The 26,219-nt window shown below is 47.2% G+C and overlaps 1 protein-coding gene across 2 annotated transcripts in view; it reads left to right on the forward strand.

Annotated features, from left to right (window-relative positions):
* PRKCA (protein kinase C alpha) overlaps window positions 1–26,219 on the forward strand; it is a 383,972-nt gene that overhangs the window by 263,988 nt on the left and 93,765 nt on the right. For both annotated transcript variants that reach the window (XM_032870794.1, XM_032870795.1), the window contains exon 5: window positions 2,959–3,087. In XM_032870794.1, the coding sequence (XP_032726685.1) occupies window positions 2,959–3,087 (129 nt within the window). The remainder of the gene's footprint in view (window positions 1–2,958; window positions 3,088–26,219) is intronic.

Here is a 26,219-nt window from a genome sequence, read left to right on the forward strand (position 1 = left end):
AACAAACAAACAAACAAAAAAAAAAAAAAAACACCAACCCCACCCGATTTATAAAGAAAGTTAGCGCTGTCACAGGGTTTTTTTGTGGTAGAAATCTTCAGTCACTGTAAAATACAGGATAGTCAAACCCCAAAGCAAATGCCATGTGTTGAAAGAAGAATCCCCACCTCCAGATTCCGCATTTGGTTCGGCTTCAAAATAAGCTCAGCAACCGTAGTCATTATCTTCCTGTGTCTCTAATTAGTGGGTGGACTGTGGAAAAATCCAGTAGGCTCTCCTTAAAACTGAAACTACGATGAAAATGAAAACCAGACCGAATTTCACTCGCCCTCCTGCACATTCGCGGACAGACCAGATTTCTATCAGTCCAGTCAGAGAGGGAACCCCCGAAGGCCACAGACAAGGATGGCATCAGCCCCTCCATTCCTCCCTTTCTGTTCTGTATGTATCATCCTCAAGCACCAGGTAGAAAGGAAGACAAACCTGGAAACTCTTCACTTTGATAATTCTTATAAGATTTCCCAGGCCATTTACATGTTTAAATAAAAATGTATACTTTCAGGATAAAAAAAAAAAAAGGTAATTACTGAACCTGTTTTTCTAGTCGACAGGGAAGTGTTATGGAAATGTCAATATGTTGCCATTCATTAATTCCTTCTATTATGGCCAAAGCTTTCTAGGCATATGCTACATGGGGCAAAGACAACGTGTGTATAAAAATCAAGATGAAAGGAACATTATAGAGCAGATGAACAGTTTCTCAGCACACAGGAGTCCTTTACCTTGGAAGCTGTCAGATTTGACAGCCTAAACAAAACCTCTGTGATGATCCAGGCCAGTCGTTTTCTCTGATTTGAGAAGCCCTCATGCTCCAAAGACGTGGTTTTCAGGGGTTCTGCAAGTGCGAATCCTAAGTGCATTTGTAAATCTACTGTTAACTCTTTTAAAACCGCAGGACACAAGTGAATTCTTGAATGTGTGACCCACTGGAGCTTGACTAGTTGGAGGAGATGGTGGAAACACTGTTGCCAGCTTCACTGGTTGGGCAGAATGTGTAACCACATTTCTCCCGCCACGTCCGCTTCCCCAAGGAGTCTGCCAGCCTGCATGTTGCTGGGCAGTGTTTAGCCTTTCTAGGTACTCTCCTGTTACGGAGCTGAACAGTGCTAAGAGAGAGCAGAAGTGAGTGCAGGACTGAGACAGCCGGTTTCAAAATTTTGTTTGGATCCGAGGGCTTTATTGGTGATCGATGAATGTCTTTGTAAGAGATGTATCAATTTGCATTGATCTACTGACTTTTTGCTGATGAAGTTAACACTTATCTGGTTTATGTGTTAGGGCTCTGCTTAAGATTTTACTTGAAAAATGGGTTCCATTACTAAAAAAAAAAAAAAAAAAAGTTGAAAACCACTGACCTGGACCAGTGCTCTTTGCTTTGTCTTCTTGTCCTTGGAGTCATAGGGCCTCTGGGGCTGCACCCTGCACCCTATGCTCCTTCCTCAAGGGAGGCTGAGAAGCAGATGGGTGCCCAGCCCCTCCCTTCACTTCTGCAGGCAAGAAACCATTCCCTCTGCCTTCACACGTTGCAGGGTCAGAATGCCATATACAACTCTGCTTAGCAGGGCAAAGACAGGAGCTACCCCTTGTCCATACCAGCCTCTTAGTTTGCAGGGCAGGTAACAGAATCAGCGAGCCACCTGAAGTTCCCAAAATCGAAAGCCACTCATGGTGGAGCCAAGACAAGAATACAACCCAGGGCGCTCCCACCTCCCTGGCTCCCCTCCCCGTGGCACTTCTCCCTCCCGGAGAGGATGGCATTAATTTCTTTGAAGTTGCAATTCTGCCCTGGCACTTGAAGCTAGGAGTTGGTGAACATAGGTCCCATCAATAGCCCACCTTGTCAAGAAGCAGATGTCCCTTACAGCACAGCAGATGTCCCTTTCTATCTTCTGCGAGGAGGTGGGGCACAGTTTGGGAATAGAAACGTAAGCACGATCCACACTGGTGGAGACAAGGATGGTTCTTTCCTCATTGTGTGCATTATCCTGCGTCCCATATCGAATCCTAGCAAATATGCATTATTTGTGATGCTTTTGGCAATCTGCCTCACCACGTTAAACACTGAAAAGGAAACAAGCACGCGGGCTCTACCTTGAAGGTTACGGAAGAGCCTTGTCGCGTCCTGTCGAGGACGTGTGAGGATTCCAGTGGCCCTGGCTCCTCTGGGAAGCCTGGAGGAACAGGGACGATACACAGGATTCTTTTCGGGGTTTCCTTGGTTCACTGTGCAGGGACTGATCTTTTCATTCCTCCCTGGCTCACCCACGTAATGTCAGCTGGTAGGGAATGGCTTATCAGCCGGGCGTGTATTTGTTTTACTTAGAATAATATTTAAATATTTGCAGACAGGTTTAAAATCTCAAATACAAGTTCTTAAAAAAAAAAAAAGAAGAAGCAAGTTACTTAAGCCTTCTTGAAAATACAGAGTTAACTAAGGAAAGAAATTTTATGACTTTCCTGTACTCAGTCCACAGAGTCTCACCCTTCCCGAACGGCAAGCTCAGACGGGCAGAAGATATTCTTTGACAACAAATATCCTCTGTTTAAAATTTGCATATAATTCACCTCTGCATACATGCAATATTAATTGGCCTGGGCTTTGTATCCATTTACCTGTGTGAATTTTGCCTGGTGTTAAATATCTGAAGCATGGATGAGCAGGCCAGGGTATTTCGCTTCGGTTAAGACTGGACAAATATGGCACGGGTATTTTAAGGATATTGTTATTCACATGAAGCCTGTGTTGTAAGGGACATCTGCTAACAGTTCTCCGTGTCACCAAAAACATGATAGCAAAGTCTCAAGTTAGAGGGTAGCTCCCCGGCACTTGCGCTCGCACACCACAACACTGACGTGAGCCCGTCTGCCAGCCTCACCCTCTGCTGTCCCGATTTGCAGCCTGTGACATGAACGTGCACAAGCAGTGCGTGATCAACGTGCCCAGCCTCTGTGGGATGGACCACACGGAGAAGCGGGGCCGCATCTACCTGAAGGCCGAGGTCACCGACGAGAAGCTCCACGTCACCGGTAAGACGTGCCCGCCGAGGGGTGAGGCTCGCAGCTCCTCTGCGGGCGTTCGGGTCAAGGTCAGGCACGCCATTGCCTCAGAGACGCTCAGATGCAGAGCCCCCGATTTCCCACGAACACATCCCCGCCGCCCCCCACCCCCCCGGAGACTGCACCATCCGCCTTGACCTCCCAGCTACTGCCCGGCCATCCCGAGTCCTAACTGCCGTGTGGGTTGGGGAACTCTGACACCTGGTCAGTGTGTTGTCCCCTGGTGCCGGGGGGACAGAGAAGCAGGGGGGAAGGCGGATGGGTGACCCAGGCATGTCATGGCATCAGGCTGCGGCCACCTATTCAGCCCATGCTAAGGGTAACACCAACGATACACCGCCGTCAGGTTCTCTGGTTACGCTTCCCCCGTGTTTGGCACGGGGCTGAGCACGTCACCGTAGAGAATGTCAGGGAAGTTCATTTCCTCAGACCACTGCTCCTATACCCCTGCCACGCTGTTGGTGGGGACCGCTCTGTCCTCCGGGCCGGCAGCCAGGGCCCCTCTTGTGGCCACCAGTGCCCCAGCCTGACACTCGTGCTCTGCAGAGGCTCCCACCTTGTCAGAGTCCTGGGGGTAGGGGGGGTCATGCGGAAAACACACAGCTTAGGAGAAAATGACCAGAAAGCAGTATGCGCCAAGGGATTCAGAAGCAGAAAGTTAGAATGCCTGTTGGCTAAACGTTTCCCTGTTTTCCCAACACTTTATAAAGCCGCTGCTGTGGGCAGTACAATAGGCCTCGCAGGGAACCATTCGGAGCTTCATGGTGAGGGGCAAAGCCCACTGAGAGGCAAGAATGCCCTGGTGAGAGTGTCTGAACAGTCAGCCCTCGTGCGTGTTGTTTCTGAACGCAGCAGAGCACACTGCACGCTGGATGGGCCCCGTGCCTTCTCCTGTAATAAAAGCGGCAGCCGTATGGGGCTGCTTTGCTGCTTTGAGCTTTCCATGGTCTTCTCTGAGCCTCCAGAAGCTCACCTGTCCCAGATGCCCCGGCTGGGATGGGGGCACATGGTACGCGGAAGAGGAAGGACAGGTCCTGTCACACAGGCACAGCGATTATTGTCCTCATTACCCCGTCATGGCCAAGACTTGAACTTGATTCACGATTCTGCAGGATCATCTTAGGGGACAGCACCCTTCACTGAGTTAGACATAGGTTTTCCACACTCAAAAGCCAACGAGTCTAACTTAGAGCAACAATCTAGGTCAAGGGTCTTGAGAATCCGTCTAAAATGCTTTGCATAGATTGAGCTCTGCTCTATGAATGGGAATCCGGCAAGAGGTTAATAATAACAGCAATACCAGCCAACACGAGTGGTCCCCACAAAAGGGGCACTTTCTGAACAGGACGCGTAGTTAACTTCTGTAAACCTAAGTGGTCATTTACTTGGTTATCCTGACTTTAGAGATGAAGGCATCAAGAACTTACATCACTGGCCCAAAGTCAAGCAGGTGGTTCATTTAATAGTTGGATGTTTAATTGCTACAAGCAGAGATAATATGTTTCAATGATAGTATCAATAAGAACTGTAACATTGTCTTAATTCTGGCTGCTGTCATAAATACCATGGACCAGGTGGCTTAAACACAAACATTCATTGGTCACAGTTGTGGAAGCTGGAAAGTCTAAGATCAAGGAGCTGCTAATTTGGTTCCCCATGAGGACTGTCCTTTCTGGTTCGTAGATGATTGTCTAGGTGTGTCCTCACTTGGGGATGGAAAGAGAGAGGAAGCGAGTGCTTTGGTGTGTCTTCTTATAAGAACACTGATCCTATCAAGAGGGTCCCACTGTTGGAATATAATTATTTCCCAAAGGCCCCATATTCAAGGGGCCCAGGATTCCCATTAAAGGTTAAGGGTTAGGGGTTCAACATATGAATTCTGGGAGGACACATAATTCAGTCCATAGCAAATCTATGTTTAAAATATGGTTGTAATTTGTGTTAGGGAAGTCTAATCCTAAGTATGGAAACCCGAGCTCAAGGAAGTAACTAATAGGTAATGATTTGTCTAAAACTTTTAGTTGAGAGTAATTGTAGGTTATCAGAATCAGAATTAACTTTGACGTAGTGAGAACACAAATATAAATAATAAGCCATAACAGATGGAGCTCATGGTCCAAATTAAAAAAAAATTTTCAGAAGTAGTACAGGGTCCCCTTCACCTAGTCCTCCTGCCCCCCAGAATTAATATTCTTCCATAACCATAGGTGAAATATCAAAGTAGACACATTTTTATTTCTTACTTTCTTTTTTAAAGATTTTTTTTTTTAATTTGAGGGAGAAGAAAGAGAGCATGAGCGGGGAAAAGGGGCAGACTCCCCACAGCTGAGAAAGGAGCCTGACGCGGGGCTCGATCCCAGGACCCCAGGATCCTGACCTGAGCTGAAGGCAGATGCTTAACGGACTGAGCCACCCAGGCACCCCTCAAAGTAGATACATTTTAAATTTGTAAAAAAACAAAAACAAAAACATAGGTACCTGTGTACTTATAGTTACTAGAAATTATTTTAAAGAGCCAAAGAGAAGACATCAGACTTCTCTTATTGCAGTATGAAAAGACTACCAGGGATACAAAGCCAAGTCCCTTTGGAGCAGGAGCTGCTGGTAACGGCTCCCTCCTCCTGCATGCCCTGCCCAGCCTCCTAACCCAACAGTCTGACACAAATTTGTCTTGACACGTGTTTTCAACAATAGCTAACATGCATTGAATACTTGGTGTGTACTTACTCTTCATGAGACTGGACCTTTCTTTGTACTAAGTGCTTTCTATCCCTTGTTTCATTGACCCCTCCAATAGTGCCATAAAGTGCTATTATTATCCTCAATTTTGAGATGTGCAAATGAGCTGAGAGAAAGGAAGAAATTGTTCCGAGTTATAAGGTAGAAAGCGATGGTGCTGGAGCTTGAGTCCACGTCCATCTCCCAACCCCTGGCTTTCAGCCCCAAAGCTGTGAAACCCCCCCTAGCTCTCTTGTATTAATTAAAGACTCTCCTTTCGAATAATAACAAACCCATAAATAGTCACCAAACCCCTGTTCAGCACTCCACAGGTTCTCTGGGGGTCCAGAAAGTCCCAATGCGAGATTAAAACCAAGGGAGCAAAAAAGTAACTCATGAAGGAATTAATGGACAAGCCAAGTGCATGCAAAGTTAAACGTTCGATTATGTGCGTGCTGAACGGTGCGTCGTGGAGAAGGGGGCTGAGGACCGCAGAGATCTGAGAGGCAGGGGGAGGAGAGTTGCAGTAAAGAGCCCAGATGGAATGGCAGAAGCAACCTGGCTTTAATGAGGGTGCAGGTATAAAGAATGAGCCATGGATAGCCAAGCTTATGTCCAAATGCAAGTGGTACCTTAGAGAATGCGTCTTACCCCTGCACGGCCGTGTTGATGGTTAGGTTAGCTCAGCTTCATTTTACCTGTGCAGAATCACTCACACGGACCATAATTCCCAAAGTAAAATCAAACTCCCAACAGACTCCTGCTTTGGGATAGAAATCGGCCTTTCAAAATCAGAGATGAATTTCCTTTCTAGATCAGCACGGTATTTGTGGGAAAGGCCTCCACTTTCATGGTATATTTTTATTTTTTGCCTCTGGGCAGTGGTGCTGATGTTATCTGAACAGTGTCATTTTTATTTCTCTCAATATGCGATTTTAATAGATTTTCTACATTCTTGTGTGCTTTTTTATTTGGTTTTTGGAGGAGTGGTAAAAAAAAAAAATTCCCTCATGGGAACAAATTTTCAATTTAATGTTGTAAGTAAATGGAAAAAATATCATGGTTTACAGCTGCTCCAGGAGCACATGTCTCCCACAAATAGATTATTCTGCAGAAGAGTCTCATTTTTCTCAAATACTCTGGGTGGTTTATTTGGCGCAGAGCTCGAAGTTCTCCAGCGGGTCCTATGGGGGAGGGGAGGGCTTGGGGCAGGATCTGAGGCTCCTTGCAGCCGACGGGTCACATTCTCCTCAGTGGGTCTACCTTCTAGGACAGTTTGCCCCTCGGTGCCTGTGTCTTACCTCCCCAGCCATCGAGACTTTTCATTCGTCATGGCATTGCGATGAAGCGGTAATAGTGCCTCTGTGTGTCCTGGTTCCATCTCCTAGAGCCTGCAGAGTCACGGCAGTGAGACTCAGCTTTGGGTCACAATCATTGATTTTTTTGATCACCTCTTTATTATACATTTATTGAGCATGTGTTCAGCTCTCTCAAGGTGCCAAGGAAGCAACGATAATTAAGACATGGCCCTTATTGTGGAATGTGTGGTCTTTGAAGGGAGGCAGGGGAGGGGACGGATTAAGACATAAAAAAGGGACCACCGGGCGGCATGCCAGGTGCCTTTAAGTGCGGTGGGCGTTGAGGAGAGCAGAGCCTCACCTGCCAAGCGGGGAAGCTGCTGAGACTTCCACTCAGCCAGGGAACTGGGACGCTGGGAGGAAATTTCAGATAAAGATGCAGAGCCATGGGAGGGCACTGCTGTGTTCGGAAAACACGCAGTCCAGGACTCAGGGAATTTGGAGCATGAGGTGGGGAGAGCTGGAGGGAAATTCCTTTCCATTTTCAAGAGATCAAGGCTATAGTCCTCCCAGTTTACAGGTTGTACGGTTCTTAGGGGTCATGTCATATGGGCTGTAAGTTAAATATTTCTTTTTCAAACGGGGATTTTCAGTTCCAGGTGGCTGTGCTTGCAAAGATAGGACATCCATCCTAGCCTGAAACCCGGACCTCACCCCAAGGTTCACAGTGAGCCTCGGCTTTTCTTTGTCAGTGCTGGGAAAGGGGGCAGAGCAGGTAGCCCACTGGTGGCCTAAAAGCTTTATAAGGATGCTTTTTCCCAGTGGTAGACAGGCTCGCGGACTATAATCATCAGCGTGCGGCTGCCAGCAAGGAGTTGGACCGAACTGCTTGCTTAAAGGGAAAGGTATTACTCAGAGGTAATTCCTATGAAATAAAATCTTGGCTGTGGGATTTGGACCCAGCTCTCGGGCACATGGTTGGTGATGCAGCTGGTGTAGCTTGTCTGTGGGCTGAGATAGAAAGAGGAGGTCAGCAAGAAGCTGCTTACCCTTGAGTATCTCCAGACAGCCTATTACTGGTGATAATGCGCTTGACCACCTAGTTCAGGTATTTTCATCAGAGGCCCCCACTACAAAGGTATCCTTTTCTGTTTATGAATAATAAGGAATCTGGGTGTCATACTTGGAGACCAGCAACCTGCCACCCAGTGGCTTTAGCATCCGTGGGTGATCTGTAACCAGTTATTACACTGATGGTTGCACAATGGTGATGGTCCAATTCTGTAGTTCCTTCTACCATCATTGCATTCGCGGGAAAGAAAAGCTTTTCCTTTACCTCTCCCCTACATTTTTTAAAAGATTTTATTTATTTATTTGACAGGCAGAGATCACAAGTAGGCAGAGAGGCAGGCAGAGAAGTGGGGGAAGCAGGCTCCCTGCTGAGCAGAGAGCCCAGTGAGGGGCTTGATCCCAGGACCCTGGGATCATGACCTGAGCCGAAGGCAGAGGCTTTAACCCACTGAGCCACCCAGGTGCCCTAGACTACATTTTTTTAAATGTGTGGAGCGTGCAGGGCTTGAACTCACGATCCTGACATCAAGACCTAAGCTGAAATCAAAAGTCGGAGGCTTAGCTGACTGAGCCACCCAGGCGCCCCTACCCTGCATTTTTTAAAATAGCAATTTGGGCTCGTGAGTTCTTTCCTACTGCCCATTTTTTATGTTCAGATTGTTCAATATATAGTCAGTGGGAGCTCCTTCAAACTCGCTCTGTGTCCTTTTGACGTAACCTGTCAGGTTTGTTTTATTTTTTTATTATTATTATTATTATTATTATTGTTATTATTTTTAGCACTTCCTTTCTTTCTGGAACGGAAGAACCCACCTTGCACTTAATATCTCCAGGTACCCCTGGGCATTTTTTTTTTAACTGAGAAATAAGAACCCAAGTTCTGGGTGCTGGGGTGCTCACGGCTTCTGGAGTGTCACTCTGTCTCCACTCGTGCAGCAGACAGAGGTAATGACTCCACACTCGTGCTTCCCATTCTGGTCATAGCTTGAGGCTCTTCCTTTCCCTTCCCCAGTCCTGGTTCATTCCTCCACCACCCTCTGGATCTCTGGGTCCTGATGCCATCAGGGAGTTTACTTATTTTCTCTGCCCCACATTACACGCAGCATAATTTCAGAATTCAGATACCATGAACTCTGAGAATAAACCTGCTTCATAAAGTCCACGATTTTATTGCAGTTTTTAAAAATCTTTAGGTGATATCCCACTGAGGCTAACTGGTCAGAATACCATCACTCGGATTGGAGGTTTTCCTGTGTCATTCTGGTCCCCATTTGACATTTGCCACTATACTGAGTGACCAAACTCGGCATCCCCTGTACGACAGGCAGAAAGGCTGGGCCTCCTCACATGATGTAACAGAAGGAACAGGGTATTGCCTATCAAGTATTTTTGCCAAAATCTTATAACCTGAATCTAATCATGAGAGTGGAGGAGAGGGAAGCAGAGAAATCCAGATATTGGGAAATTCTGTGTTTGTTAACCACTCTGGACTTTTCAGAAGTGCCACCGTCCCAAGAAACAAAAAGAGTCAAGGGGACGGTTTTTGAGTTAAGGAATGTGGAGACGTGGCAACCAGGTGAAACCTGGGTAACACGGGATTGGATCCTGGATCTGAGAAAACAGCCGTAAAGGGCTTTGGACAACAGTCGTGGAGAGCAGGGGAATGTGAACCTGAACAGTGTTTTAGATAATGTTTTAGATAATCCAGTGTGAAATTTCTGGATGATAATGGTGATGCGCTTAGGAAGGGCAATGCTGATGTCTGCCAATCGCCTGCAAATGGATGGTTCGGTAAAAACAAACAAACAAACAAAAAAACACAAAAAGCTGGAAATATATGTAGATACGTACGTGCAGAAAGCTGTGGCGAAATCCTAATTAACGAATCTAAAATAGTTGGATGGCTTGATAGACGGATGGATGGAGAGAGAGAGAGAGAGATGGATGGAGAGACAGAATTATGTGGAGGGTATATAAGGTGTTTGATGTGCTGTTCTTTCGATTCCACTGTCGGTTTGAAATCGTTCACACCAAACCTCCAGAATGTCGGGCAATGATAAGTTGGAACCTTTCGTTGCTGCCTGTAGAGATCGCTCTCAGCCGGAAGGAAGCCCGCAGGTGAGCCAACATCAGAGCTCCCGATGGGGATGCTAGTGGACTGCCAGCCAGTCAGAACACAAGCAGCAAATGTGGAAAAGGAGACATGAGAGCAAGCCAGAGAAGCTGCTGCTATTTCTTGAGTGCCTGGGTCCTGTGAGAAACCAACATCCATTTAAGTACCGTCCACATCCCAGGCCCTGACTGGAAGCCTTTCTATGCATTAATGTTGTGATGAATGTATGTGTGTATTCATCACAGCAACGCTTTGAGAAAAGGGCGATCATTATGGTCATTTTGTAATGGAGGAAGCAGGCCAGACGAGCTCCCAGGCCTGCCCAAGGTCACACAGCTGCTAAGTGGAAAACACCCCACCCCAGCTCCCAGGCATGTGCCTCCCACTCCCTTCCCTCAGCCAGCCCCTGGCCCTGCCGAGGGAAGACTGTGCTAACACAGGTGTGGCCCTTACTACTGGTGCCCAGGTGTTTGCAACTTCCCATTTCTGTCTTGCAGTTCCCAGGTGAGACTGCTCTGTGCTGTCCTGCAGCCCCTGTAATTACTGTGGGGTCATGGGCACCCTTGCCAGTGAGGGTCTGTCATCCTTTCCCACAGCGTCCATCCCCCAGGGCTTAGACAATGGCAGCAGGGAAGCTGGCTGAGAAAGAATTAACATGGGCAAAGAAGGATGGAAACGAACACCCACTTGGGATGTGTCCCGATGGTACACAAGTCGGCCAGACATGGGTCCTGCCCCCGCCCTTTCTCACCCTTTCTCACCCCGGTGTTTCCTTCCTGGCCCTGGTTCTTTCCCGTTGCAGACTTGTCCTTGCTCTCCCATTCCCACAGTCTTGGAAGAACCCATCTCCGGCAGTCATGATCCTTCCATTTGCTGGTGCTTAACATTTGCAGACGAGTTTGCAAAAGACAATAGGAATGGTCTCTGAGCTGATGAGGAGTAGTAGCTTGTAAGGAAGAGTGCCACCGGCTGCCCCTTTCCAGTGGGGGGTGGCGACTAGGCGATGGCTTCTTGGCATGTTTTCAAGGGATTTATCTACTCTGTCTCCTTTCTTGATGGTATACTTCTAAACATCAGATGCCCTGTGTCTGCGTGTCTCCCCTTCAGCAGACAGTACCCTGCCTGGCTTAGTCCTTATTCCTGATGTCTCCCCTGCCCTGGACACTCTGTGTTCCAGTTGTAAAGAAGGCTGTGCTGTTTGCCCAGTGGGCAGGCTCTTTCCCACCTCCACCCCCTTGTTTATGCCGATCCCCCACTCCCTCGGGAGCACTCTTTTAACACTCCGATCTGGGTACCTTGTCAAAGCTCTCCTTGCATTTTATAGCTTGTGTAAAATTGACCACTCTTCTCCCACACCCTTTATGACGTCTATACTGTGATTTCACTTGTGTTTATCTGTAATGTTAATCTCCCTCTCGCAGACCGTTAGCCCTTCTAGGACAGGGACAGTGTCTTATGTCTCATACCCAGCCCAGAGTCTCCCATCTGTGCCCTGATGTGTTTGTTGAGCAGATGACAATGATAGAAGTCTCCAGTAGGCACAGAATTTAAAAATTCACTTGGTTTTATACTGTGTATTCTTGTATCCAATCCAAGCAACTCTTCCCATTTTGGTCGTATATCTGGATCAAGTTAAAATAATACTGTTTTAGCCCAATTCATGAAGCCATGTGACTTCTGAGATCTTTCAGAGAAACACGTATCAGCCAAGAAGGAGGTTCATCCTCTCCAAAGAAACATGTCATTATTTACATCCTGACAGTGGTAGCTCCTCTTGGCCCATCTGTGGCTAAGCTCAATGTCAAGTGTGTACTAACTAGCACCCAGCTCTCTTGCCCGGTTCTCTGTGCAGCAACTCAGACACAGCTTTCCACGCTGGCTGCTTAGTCACTGGATGTCCATGAGTGGTGCAAGACTGAGACAAAGGGAGAAAACCCAGGTGGCATTTTCTTAATGAGGGGTGTGCCTTTGTCTTAAAATACCCGGTATCAAGCTCAAAGTGACACGGCTTCTGTGTCTCCTGCTTAAGATGATCTTAAGCCCCTGGATCCTGGACAGGGCCCTCAGTCATCCAACCACTTTGGCATCCGTGGTTCCTGCCGTGAAAATGCATTCTTAAAGCTGGACTTTGAATGCCTGCATTCCTGGAAAGGGGGGATGGAGGGGAGAGAAACATTTCTGGGGCCTCTTTCAAGATGACGCCATTAGCGTACAGGGACATTGACCTTGACTGAGCGGGTCATTCTTGTGCAGGATTTTAATTGCTTCTAATTATAGGATTATCATTTAAGCACAAGATTAATTGCCATGAAATTGTTGCAAGGAACTTGATCTTCTTCTAGAAAGTAAATGCGTTCACCAAGTGAAGAATCAGAAGTTTGCAAATGATGTCTTTTTAATCACATCATGGAAACTTTATTTTTTAACTCTTTGATGGGGAGAGGAGATGTTAAGGGAATCAGAGGAGAGCAGATAAATGCCCCCCTTTGGGTCCCTCTCCCCCCCCCCCCCCATCAAAAGTTTGGAAAATGTGAGCGTTCAGAGCTCATTTGGTTCACCAGTAGAAATGTCCCAAAATAAATGCAGAGATCTTTCCTGCTTTGATCCATTTCATCTTCACGGGCAGATAAGAGTGATTCACTGAACAGCTAGAAGAGGCAGATGCTGCTTCTTGGTTCCTTCCAACACAGCTGCTCCAGTGTCCCACAAACGTTCTTTTTCAAATGCCTTGAATCTCCAGTTCACATATACCCTTGCTCTGGTTATTAGCACCAAAATGGTGCTGAGAAACAGCAGACTATGTTCATCTCAGCTTCTAGGCATTTCCATTTGGGAAAAATGCAAATTTCCTGAGAAAACAGGCGTTAAGTTAGCTCCTGGGGTTTTTTTAAAAATATCCTGTTTGAATAACTTAGGGAATGGCCACCTGTGGAAGCCCTGCTCCAGAGTGTCTCCCCACGGGGGACCCTCTTTACTGAGCAGAACAGAAGCTGTACATTACCACCCATTTTCCTTGGTAATTAATGCAAGTTTTGTGGTTAATTAAAGACAGTCAGGGTCCCTTTTAAAACCAAGTCAAGCCTTTTTTTCCTAGAATAATGAAGCAGGAACAGATGTGCAGCAAACTTCCTACAAAAGCGTTCCAGGTGGGGGTGCTGAATTTGGGGGACGTTGCATTGCAGAAAGTGTCACCTCACCAGCTTCCACCCACTGGAGGCAGGGGACGTAATCAAAAGCAATGTCTGCTTCGCTGAACACCCCGCGGGAAGGTGGCGGGGGGAGGACTCTTGTTCTGGAAAATACCACACTGACATCTCCTTCCCCTTAAGTCACACTGCCTGCAGCCAGCCACGGCCGGAACGAAGGGTGGGCAGGACCTGGTTCTTGGGCTGTGTATTGCCAGTCTCAGTCCATGGGCTGCATGGGTGAGCACCCACGGAAGACTCTGTTGGGTGGGCAGCTCCCCTCGAGGGCAGAACGTGTGTGCACCACACTTTCTAACCAGTGCAGCTCAGCCTCAACGGTCTAATTCCCCACTACTCTGCATGACCTCTGAAGCCCGTTTCAGTCTCCCATGAGAACAGGAACTCCAGTATCCTTAAAACCTTGAACTTCTGAAGGATGCCCATTATAATTTTGAAAAAAATCTCAGCACCCATTCAGTGACCCTCTCTCCATGAAGAAGGGGTACCAGGGGGCCTGCGTTTAGAAGATAAAAGGTTTTTAGAGGACACTGCCCTCTTGGCTTTATGGTCACATCAATTGGGACCGACTCCCAGCTCCGCCGCTAACTAATGCTCCGTAAACCTTAGGGATTGTTTCTCTGGGAAGAGTTTTGTTGTGGCCACACTGAAGTTACACAGTTCGATGCACCAGCGTATGTCATTTATTGACACATTAACTCTTTCTGTAGGGACTTGTTCGTGACGTAACTAGAACCACTGGAGGACTCCAGTCGCAGCCGGGAAAACCTAACCCCAGCTGTCATTTGCCTTTCCTTGACTGTGCCTACCAAGCAGGACCCAGGAACGTCCTGGAACCTGCGCTCTGAGAATGGAAAGAGCTCTGGGAAGGGAACGGTTGTATTTGAAGCTGAGAATATTAACCCTAAAGATTCTAACACCTTGTCCTCAGCTCGCTCGGGTTTGCTTTCCCCATATGCAGATTCATACGAAGGCACTTCATTGTACCAACTCCGAGGGCCCCCACAGCGCTGGCGTTCTGCTGCCGCATGTACCGTTTCAGAGAGAAAGAGCTGATTGCTGAGGCCAACCAGCGTGTTCCCTCTTGAGGAACTGACCAAACTAGGGACTCCAGCAAGTCTGTAACTGGACGAGGATGGCAAAGTGTTGGGCGTGGTGACTTTCAAACGAGTCTGAATGGCAGACGCCTTCCAGGGACCTCTTATTGGCAGTGATAGTCCCATTCAACAGAGCTCCTCTGGGTAAAGGGAAAGAGGATGTGTCCCCCACGTCCCTTCTCCTCCTTAACCCATGAGGAGGTTGGGGGACAGTTTCAAAACCACCAGTGTGGCCCAAGCTCTTCGTTCTGGAGGTGAAAAAAAATAAGGGAACGTGACTGCTGGGTGTAGGGTGTGTGGGGTTGGAAGGGACCAAACCAAACTTCAGCCCACTCATGGAGAAGGAATTATCACTGAAAAGTCTGGGCTATCCACTAGAACTCAAGGGTGGGAAAACTGTGAGACCCTGGAAGCAACGAGCAGGAGGGACGAGCTTGCTTATATCCCCTCTTCTATCTGTGAACTACTGTCATCCATCCCATTCATGGCCAGCTGGGCTCTCCCCGTGTTACAGAAGACATGGCCCCGGACGGTCCTCCAGATTTGCCTCTTACGGCTTCAAGTCTCCTACCATGTCAGGCACAACCCTAAGTCCCAGGGAAGGGATCCGTCGGCTCACTGTGGGTCATGTGCCCTCTCTGGACCCCTTGACCGTGGCTGCAGCACAGGGTCACAGACGGGGGTGGACCACAGTGGGGGAAGGGCAGTTAGCTGGACCAGGAGGCGGTGCCCAGCAGACAAGGTGATAGGCGGTGCAGTAAGACCATACGCGGGCCACCAGGGTCATGCAGAAAGTTGTCTGGGAGTTGTCAGCCACCCTACTCAGCCACCGGGTGACTGAAGACGGAAGAGCCACCTTGGTGTCTCCACGTCTATACAAAAGTTGGATGTGACTCACAAGTCCCTTTTGAACAAAACGGATTCCTGACCTGGCTGGTTTCCAGAAACAGCCAAGGAGAAAGGAAAAATGGATTTGGCTTGGTTGGTCTGGTCCAGCCGCCCAGGCCGCTGAATCACCCCTTTCATGCAGAAGCCGTGAAACAGCCGACCAGTGCCCAGTGTGAGTGGCGCTGCTGGGGGAGAGGCTCCGGGATGGCACCCCCAGGAAGCAGCGTTCTTTGAACGAGGCCCCAGCTAGGAGGCAGAAACAGGTGCCAGGAAGTTGGAGACGGTTGATGAGGGCCTGGGACCTGGACAAAACCCTCCAGCCTGCACCGTGAACCGTGTGGCCCGGAATGACCCCCACACCCGCCTCCCCCGGGGCAGCTTTGTCTGCAGGCTTAGTCCCAGAGGCTCTGGGCCTGCCACCCCCAGAGCCTTGCTTTCAGGAGCATTTCCAACTGTGAGAATGAACTAGTTGGCGGTATGCTAACAATGCCTCTGGATTCTCAGCCTCTCCCGGTGGGGGAAGCCAGGTTACCTTCCATTCAGCAGGGAGAGACAAAGCAAGGTACATTTTATCCATGAATCATTGCCATTCGTCTCTCCCGCGGTTGGCAAATTGGTGTGTCCCCTGCGTGGTTTTTCAGCTGTGGTGATTATGCTCAGAATGACAGGTCCCCCCTCTACTCTGTCCTCCCCAAAGCACTTGGATCTCAAACACCCACCTCTTGAGGCCCTCTTGGCATCTTCATCCCGTGGCTCGCCTTTGACCCGTGGGCCCCTCAATGCTGACTGCCTTCCTGCTGAATCTCCCCACTTGTGGTCCTTCCTGCTCCGTGGCTGCTGTAGCCCCGTGGCTCTGCGGTTGCACAGGCCGCTTGGTTATTTTACTAGATGAAAAGTCTGACACCCGACAGACTCAGCCGCAGTCTTTTTCAGAATTAATTTAGTCTCTTGCTAGGTTTGATACATGTGGTGACATTGGGGTGGTCACCCTGGACAGATGGACCCGGTCAGAGAGATCCCAGTGGTAATGAGAACGTCGAGCTTTTCCAGGTGAAAAACTCTCAGCCCTGACATCACAAGTTTAATTAATGTTTGTGTGCAGCTTTGTATTTTCAGATTAAAGAGTACAGTGATACAGCGGATAGACCGGGGCAGGGGGGCGATGGTTTATTATATTTTAGCTCCCTCTCCAAAGACTCCAGAGGCAAAGGCTAATGGACTGTTGTTTCCATGAACCCCCGAGAGCTCCCTAGAAGTGCATCCCTCAGAATCAGCTCTGACCCCTTTCTTGGTGATCACAAATGTCTGGGAGGATCTTTGCTCCTCCAGGGGGGTGGGAAGAGCCCTGGGGTGGGACTGTCCGTTCCCTTCCCAGCGGCTGATGGAGGAAGTCGGACTGTTGCCGGCTGCCCAGACGTCCTGCACGATGCTGAGCCCGCGCATTCCTGGCAGGGCAGGCCGGCAAAGGCCTCCGGGAGATGGGGCTGTCTCCGGCGTCTAGCAAGAACAAATTCCTGCTCGTCCCCAGCCTCTAAGGTTTCTGCACCCAGCTCCTTGTGTAAAGGGGATAGAAGGCTGATTTCATTTGGTTTTGTCTCTTGAAGGGGCAGCTACGAAAATAAACATTTTCGTCTTTGTCTGCCACACTGATGTGAATGCTTATGATTTTATTAGCAGCTGCCTTGGAGCCAGGCCTGATTTAATTTAATTTAATCTCCTAGGTTATTTTCAGTTCGGCTCAGTCTATTTTAAGCACAGATGAAGGGGAAGTAATCAGACTGAGGGGGTGGAGGAGGGAGGGGCAGGGGGTACCTTCCGTTCCCCTCCCTACTTACTCAAGCTTAACCCCACTTGAGAGAAATGGCTTGGTGGAGATAGTCAGCCCGACCAGCTTCTCATTCTTACCCTCTTCATCTCTGGCGTTGTCTTATTCCTCGGAGAAAGCATCATCTCTGCTGGGGCAGGGCGGGGGAAGGGGGGTGATAATTATGCAACCAGAAGCACAAATGAAGCCGTTTTGTCTAGCGTCAGGAGAGAAGCGAGTAGTGGCACCTTCCCCTGGCCCTCCCCTTCTCCTCTGAGCAAACTGCATCTGTCATGGTGGCGTTATAGCTCTTCCTCTCTAGGGTGCTTTGATGCCCTAGGTTTGGGAGTTGGGGAGGCAGGAATCCAGGGTCTCCCAGATTGGGGGTTGTCTAAAGGTCAGTACAGTAGCCAAAAGCTCCCTCAGCGAGACCCCAAACCAGAAGCCTCACGACCTTGAGCTTGCATGCCAGCCATGAGCTCAAGAGCAGCCTCTCCAAGGCCACCCCATCATCCCTGCTCCAGGGGGGCCCTGAGGGTGTGCCTCTGGTTTGGTACCAACAGTGATCCAGAGCAAGAGAGACCTAGCCCAGTTTTATATGCTATCTCTGGAGATGGAAAGTTCTCTCCCCACCGCAGTGTTGCTCCCAAGCACCCAAGGCCTTTATGTTCACTTATTTATGTGTTTAACTTGTTTACCCTACAGAATCCCTACACTTACAAGGGTGCCTCGCACACAGTAAGTCTCAGTGAGCATCCACAGCATGGCAGGTTTTATCCCGGATGACACTGATGATGACAAGAATTCAGAGTTACTCCTTATTTTGTGCCAAGCCCCGTGCCAATAGCTTTCCTGCACAAGCCCATTCAATATTACAGTTCCTAGGGAGCGTGATTCTCCTTCTCTCTAGTTTATGGATGAGGAAATGGCTTAGGGGGTTTGGGCACTTGGCCGGTGACAAGGTAGAGCTGGAACTTGATTCCTGGGAGTATTTCCATTCTGTGTCCTGGGAGTTGCCATGAGAACAGGACCAAAAGATTTGGGTGCAGACTGACGGATCCCTAGTGTGAGGGTTGGTTCGGAATCTGCCATCCATGGCTTGCAGAGTAGAGATGCCCCGAGATGGAGCATTGCCTGGTTTGGGGCTGGGTATAGTAGGAATGATGAGAGGCGGGGAGGGGGGTATCTCTGTGAGCCAGGTACCCTCCGTGACTTATTGAAGTCAGCCCAGTGGGCCCGTAAATTCTTCCCTGTGCCAGGTTTCTCCAAGCATGACGCTTTTCCACACACGGATTACTGCTCCCACCTCAGGCCTCCTGAACCCAATTCTCCAGCAGTGAAACCTGCAAATCTCTGTCGTGAGTGACTTTCCCCAGGTGATTCTCATGCGCAATAACATTCGGGAGCTACAGCTGTGGGTATTCCAAGTTCTAGTCTTGTAGGAGGTTAGATTTACTTAAAAACCAAAACCAGTGAGGACGCCTGGGTGGCTCAGTGGGTTAAAGCCTCTGCCTTTGGCGCAGATCATGATCTCAGGGTCCTGGGATAGAGCCCCACATCGGGTTCTCTGCTCAGTGGGGAGCCTGCTTCCTCTTCTCTCTCTCTGCCTGCCTCTCTACTTACTTGTGATCTCTCTCTGTCAAATAAATAAAATATAAAAAAAAAAAACCCACACAGTATCTGTATGTTTGGAATGGGGTGGGGGATAAGTCATCAAAACCAGAGCAGCGCATTACCCAAAAGAGATGTGCATGTGGAAATGGGGTAGCATCTCAGAGCAGGGGAGAGGAGCAGCTAATTCTGGCCTTCCATTTTGAAAGCCCCAAGATTCCCTCGTGGTACCAGTCAGAGGCAGCCAGACCCCAGAGACCAGACCCAATGTAGGCTTCTCAGAGCAGGGCACCAAGACACCAGCTTATTAATTTATAGGGAGAAATAAAACTGTCCGTGCATCTGTTGGCTTGATCAGAGCAGCCCCTATGGTCCAGTTAAGACCCCCACGAAGGCAAATCACAATGAACCCATTCTATTGATTCTGCATGTGAAATACTGTCCCGTAGACCGCACCTGGTGGAAATCCACTGGGGGAATACCCCCTTTCCCCCCCCCCCCCGTAAACAGTCCTCAGGGGACCCAGAACTCTGCCCAGTGAACATAGAATCATAATGGAGTTAGATAAATGTTTCAAATCACTAGGCTGAGATTTCACATTTCTCTCAAGACAGAGACGCCTGTGCTTCTGGGGCCAGAAGTGCTGGAGGTTCAACACCCAGACTCTGGTCCCTGGACCAGTCTCACAGACGCTCCTGAGGGCCGCCATGGTGCCTCTGCTCCTGCTCTCTTACTTGAATTTAGTCCTGCGGGACACAGGCTGGTCTTATCAGTCTAGGAATCCTCCATCTCCTTGAGCAGATGTCCCAAGCCCTGCTGGGAGCCAGAGTTAAGGGCCCGGAGTTGCTTCATTCCCAGAGAAGACTCTGTCTTTGTCCCCAAGGGAGGGGAATCCCTTCATTATGGCTCCACATTTTAACAACTCCCTTTACCTTCATCCTTTACAGAAATGCCTTCCCTGGGATCTGATTCCCTTTCAGATGATCTGTACGAAGTAACTCCAGCACAGGAGCTGTTTTTATCTTAGAGCAAGTTCTTAGCTTCCGGTGTGGATATTCCCCGTCCCCACACCAGCTCTGGAGGGGGGATCACATGCAGAATTTTTTATCTATCTACGGGGAGGGAGGGAGGCCACAGCCATCATCTCCAACACATCCTGGGATCCCCCGTATTTAGGAATTATAGGATGAAGGGCGGTACGCAGGACCTTTCACTCCCTGTGCCGTATCCAGACCAGGAACGTAGAACTTGGGATAGAAGTGATACCAGGAAAACAAAGGCGTATAAATATGTGCTATGAAAAATCGGTTTGCAGGCAGTTGATGTTTGAGGTGGAAGGAATCTTCGAGATTTCCTAGGCCAACCAATCCCATCGCTTTCCAGACAGATTACATGCTCCACTGGAGACTGCCCAGGAAAGTGAGCGGCAGGCAGAGCAGGCTGGAGACAGGCTCTCTTTCCCCTGTGCTCCTTCCCACCCCGGCCTCTGCTGCCCTTCAGGTTCTGTCAGGAACATCTAAAGGTTTAGTTAACATCCAAGCTGGAGGTGAAATGGCCAAGAAGATGATGTAGAATTGGGTTCAACAGCTCCAACCTTGGTGTGCAAAGGACAGACCCCAGTGGGGCCAACCCACGGAAAAGCTTCCCACGGAATGACAAGGGGACAGCATGGAAGCTGGAGTACAGTGTTTGCCAGGAGAAAAGATGGTGAACCGCTTAGATTCAAACCCAGAGAAGCCCAGAGGAATTTACCCCCTCTTTCCATTAACCAGGCTTTCTAGGAAAGATCTGCTTAAGGAATCAGTAGATTTCTCCTGTGAGTTAAGGTACCCTGCTGTGTCCCTCTGGAACATTAGGAAGGCCTAGGAAAAGACAGAAACCCACAGCTGAGACTGACGACCTACTTCAGTCTTAGAGAAGTTTCTAGGGACTATTAGCCTGATGGATCTGCATTCAAAAAACAACAAAAAACAAAAACAAACCAAAAAAACTATTAATGGCCTGGCCACACTTGGTGCACGATATACAGCAAAGCCCCACGCACCTGAAGGAAAACAGGCAGATTCTTTATGTCTCCCTTTGCTCAGAGAAGCAGGGTCTTCAACAGCCAAAAAAAAAAAAAAAAAACAAAAAAAAACAAAAAACCTGGGGGGCAGTCCTTTGATTTCAGGGAGCCAAAATCCAGTTCTCTCTTATCATCCCACACAGGGTAGCTTCCAAAAGAAGAGAGGGTTGGCCGTAGGAAGGGAATGATCTTGGTGGATTCCGTCCCGAGGCTCATGAGCCCCGTGTGTGAGGCCTAGCGTTTGGGTGGGCAAGTACGAAGAACCCCAGCGTCCGTGGGATTTTCACTGGATGCCATCACCTCAGTGCGTGTGTGATTACCACGCACTGTGAAAGGGACGTGACGTCCCCTGGGCCCAGCACAGACACGCTGACATGGGTTGGGAGCCAGGCACATCTGTCTGAGTGCTGGGTTGGTTTGGACGGAAGAGAGCTCGCCAGTATCCAAGTAGACAGTGGGCAGAGCCAATGGGGAATCCAAACATAGCGTCTGTTGGCAAACACCAGGTCCAGATATAGCTTTCTTCATATATCCCTCTGAATATAGCTTTAACCACTGAAAGTGAGTAAGGAAAGAAAACATACACATAACATGCAACCCATGCGAACTGTATATTGAGGGGGCACCTGGCTGGCTCCGTCAGTGGAGCATACGACTCTTGATCTCAGGGTTGTGAGTTTGAGCCCCACACTGGGTAGAGAGAGCACTTAAAAATTTTTTTTTAAATTTAATAAAATATATGTTGAGTAAAAAAAGAAAAGGGAATATCACGGAGAACATATTTAAAGGTAAATTGCTAAATAAATAAATAAGTAAATAAATAAAGGTAAATTGCTGAGGGGACAAGGACTACAAAACATTTCAGAAAGCTGTGTATAACCTTCTGTCGAACGCAGTACAGCATTTCCAGAAAACAAGAACAGGAAGTCATTCGGACAAATAGGTTGAGAAGCAAGGAAGATGAGACTTTTTTTTTTCTTTTTCAATGGCGGGGATAGATACAAAGAGCTAGACAAGACGAAGGGAGGTGGGCCAGTAAGAAATTCCCCGCAAACAAACTTAAATTGTACTAACGTGATTAAAATAATCATGGAACAGTCAAGAGCAGAGGTGGAGTTGTAGAAAATCAAATCAGTACCATGAAAGAATCCTGAGGAGCTCTTCCAGAATGCAGGCAAATGAAGGAAATGAATGAGGGATGGGATAATAAAATGGAAGACAGAACAGACAATTGGAGAATCATAGTGTTGTTCTGGGGATGAAAGAAGAAAAATTGAAACAGGAAGCAGGAATTCCATACAATAGGAACAAATTTATGGAGCATTCAAACTAAAGGGAATGAACCCTATCCCAGCATAATTAATGGAAGGAAGGAATGTTCTGGAACATTCTTTTTTTTTTTCCCTTCAAGTTTTTATTTAAATTCCAGTTAGTGAACATAGAGTGTAATATTAGTTTCAGGTGTAGAATTTAGTGATTCATCCATTCTAGAACATTCTTTTTTGTTTTCATTCTAGAACATTCTTTTTTTTTAAGATTTTGTTTATTTATTTATTTATTTGACAGACAGAGATCACAAGTAGGCAGAGAGAGAAGGGGAAGCAGGCTCCCCACTGAGCAGAGAGCCCAACGAGGGGCTCGATCCCAGGACCCTGGGATCATGACCCAAGCCAAAGTCAGAGGCTTTAACCCACTGAGCCACCCAGGTGTCCCTCATTCTAGAACATTCTTAATCACAAAGCAAACAAACACCTTTTCTTCAAGATATATAGGTTACATATTAAGAAAACAATAATCAGGTTAGCATTAGACTTCTTATTGTATGCAGAACAAAATTTGAAGAGGAAAGGAAGCATCACTTTATAAAGCTTGGAGAAACAAAGTTTGTTGTCCTAGAATTTCTAACCCAGCCAAACTGCCATTCACACAGCCCATTCTCAGATACGTAAGGGCTCAGAACATAGGTCCCCCACGTGCCTTTCTGGAAAGTCAATTAAAAGCAAGCTAAAGAGGACTGCAAGATAACATAAAAGTTCAGAAATGGGATAGTCCTAATAACATGGGGACAAGCAGTAAAGATTAAAATCCATTGAACATAAAATTGTCAAAAATAATATTTGACAACTGTCCGTCGTACACTATAATTCTTGAAAAAGAGGAATGCAAACAAAACACAGTGTAACAAAAGACTGAAAGCAAATGACAAGCCAGCAGTTCAGTGTGGAGGTTAAGAATATACTGGAATCTTGGGCATCTGCCTGGCTCAGTCAGTACAGCGTGTGACTTTTAATCTTGGGGTCGTGAGTTCAGGCCCCACGTTGGGCGCGGAACCTACTTTAAAAAAAAAAAATAAATAAATACTAGAATTTGGCTGCCTGTGTTCTGGCCCCTCCCCCCAAGCTGAGTCACCTTGTGGTAGGTACCCCTTGACCCCTCCAAACCTCAGCTTCCTCCTCAATAAACTGTGGATACCAAGTTGGGTTATTATGGGGATTAGTTAATGTGTTCAAAGTTCTGGGCATTTCCTCAGGCACATACCTGTGCTTACAAATATTGGGGATCAACTAACAGCTTTAAACTGTCCATAGGTTTCAGATTGGGTTGTTGTTGTTTTTTTTTAATAAAACTTCAGCTATATTAACAAGATGTATACTTTGTAGGAGAAGAAAAAATATATTTTTCTACCTTTCCAGGTTTTGGCTGGGGCTCTATTAACAAAAGATAGATTAACAAGAAAAAATATATCACATGTAGGGGTGCCTGGTGGCTCAGTGGGTTAAAGCCTCTGCCTTCAGCCCAGGTTCATGATCCCAGGGTCCTGGGATCAAGCCCCGCATCGGGCTCTCTGCTCATCGGGGAGCCTGCTTCCTCCTCTCTCTCTCTGCCTGCCTCTCTACCTACTTGTGATTGCTGTCTATCAAATAAATAAATAAAATCTTAAAAAGAAAAATTTAAAAAAAAACAAAAACAAAAACCAAAGTCAAATATGGTGAAGAAGACGGCCTAATACAAACCAGCCGAAGCCACATGATCCCATGGAGAAGACGGGCCTCCTTCCACCAATGTCACTGGGAAAGTTGCTTAAACACTCGGAAGAAAAAAAATAAATTACATCTTGCCTCACAAGGCATACCAAAATAAAACTTCAAATGAATTTAAGTTACCCATCAAAAAGAAACGAAATAATAAAAGAAAACATAAGTGAATATTTAGCTAATGTCAGGGTAAGAATTTTCTCAACATAAAAGAAATGGAAAAAATAAAGGAAAGGTCTGACAGATGGAACTGTTTAAAAGTTGAGCTTGTGTGTTTCTAGAAGCACTGTGTATGAGATCTAAATGCAGTTTGCGGCAAATACGACAAGGGCTACTCACCGTCATTGACGTCTAAGGAGCTCCTCTGACCCAGTAAGAAAATTCTTTGGCACCTTGTAGGAAACTTGAACAAGGAGCTAAAGTCAAAGAAAAAGAAATACCAACAACCAAAATAACCGTACGGGAAAACAAGAAGTTCGACCTGAAAAACAAGCCAGCCAGAATTACAATGTTATTTTTTGCATTTTTCAGTCACACCCTTGGAAGACTTGGGTAGGACTTTGGAGGGAGTGATTTGGCAACATATGTCAAGAGTCTTGAATAATCTTGCGCTCTCTGATTCACTTCTAAGACTGTGTCCACAGGGGGAAAAAAAATCAGAAATGCAAACGAATATTTGTACAGAAAGGTAATCAGTTGCTGTGTTACTTACAGAGGTGAAGAATTTTACACTACATGGGCAGCCCCAAGCAAGGGATTCGTTGAAGGAATTATGATATAAAGTGGGATGTTGGTCCTTTAAAATGTTTTCAAGGCATGCCTTGTTATAAAGGCAGGATCTAAAACTCGGTTCATAGATATGAATTCTATACAAATAAATATTTCAGCAGAGCTCCACACAGAGCAAAGGGCCTGGCAGTAAAGAGACCAATATTGCCAACAGTGCTTCCCTCTTACAACAGAAGTACAGATTATTTAAATTTTCCTCTTTATACTTTTATGTATTTAAATTTTGTGTGATGAGTGTATCCATTACTAACATGGGGGAAAAATTAGTATTTCTTAAAATCCTCCTGTGTTTGTCGGAATCATTTCAGTCTCCCATTACTTGGAAAATACTATTTTTCTCATAACCACATCCCATTTCCTTTTAGAACATCAAGGTTATAGAACTTTAACAGAAGTATTTATTGTCTACTGACTATAAGAGAAAAAGTAGTGAAAATATTTATGGTCTTTTTCCAAGGACCAGATGTTGCTTCTGGTCCTTTCCAAGGACCAGATGTTGCCTCATCTCAGACCATAAGCCTCCAGATTCTCTTTGCTAAGTTTTTTTCCAGGGGCACTTTGACTGAAAAGTTGCTGACACATAGGTATGAACGGCCACTGGATTTACAGGGACAGAAATTACAACCTTATCACCACACAGTGAATCTCAGCCACAAAACAGAACATTCAAGAAACAGGTCCTAAAATGGGAGCTGACTTATGTCCCCAAATCCAGGTTTCTGTATAGGCTCTAGGGAGTAGGACAGGGAAACTGAGCAGGTGTAATTTTGGTGCATCTTATTCCTTTTTGTCTTTGTCAGCAAAGGAACAAGTAATACAAAATGAATGGGTCCTATCTCCTCCTCCTCCTCCTCCTCCTCCTTCTTCTTCTTCTTCTTTTTTTAAGATTTTATTTATTTAGTTGACAAATCACAAGTAGGCAGAGAGGCAGGCAGAGGGGGGTGGGGGAAGCAGGCTCCCTGCTGAGCAGAGAGCCCGATGGGGTGCTCGGCCCCAGGACCCTGGGATCATGACCTGAACCGAAGGCAGAGGCTTTAACCCACTGAGCCACCCAGGTGCCCCGGCTCCTATCTTCTTAACATGGAAGAGATCAAATTCGAGATTCGGTGGGATTCAGCAGAGAGGGCGTCAGGAGACTGGACACGGCATAATTAGTACAAAGGGACTCCCGCTGAGTAGCTCCAAGACTCCCATTTTGTCCACGCATCACAATCCGTCGTTGCTCAGTTGTTCCCTTTGCATTTCCTTTCTGAAATCTTGAGAAGTTCTACGTGGTCACTTTTCCCCAAGCATAAACGGCCCTTTTGGGTATGTTATCCCGGAAAGTTGGAGCTACATTATAAGCCCTTTAAATGCTTGATGATGCTTTCTTGAAAGCATCTAACATTTTTGTTTAAAAGTGCATGACTC

Source organism: Lontra canadensis, unplaced genomic scaffold, assembly GCF_010015895.1.
Source record: "Lontra canadensis isolate GAN:19392208 unplaced genomic scaffold, GSC_riverotter_1.0 scaffold41, whole genome shotgun sequence".
NCBI lineage: Eukaryota > Metazoa > Chordata > Mammalia > Carnivora > Mustelidae > Lontra > Lontra canadensis.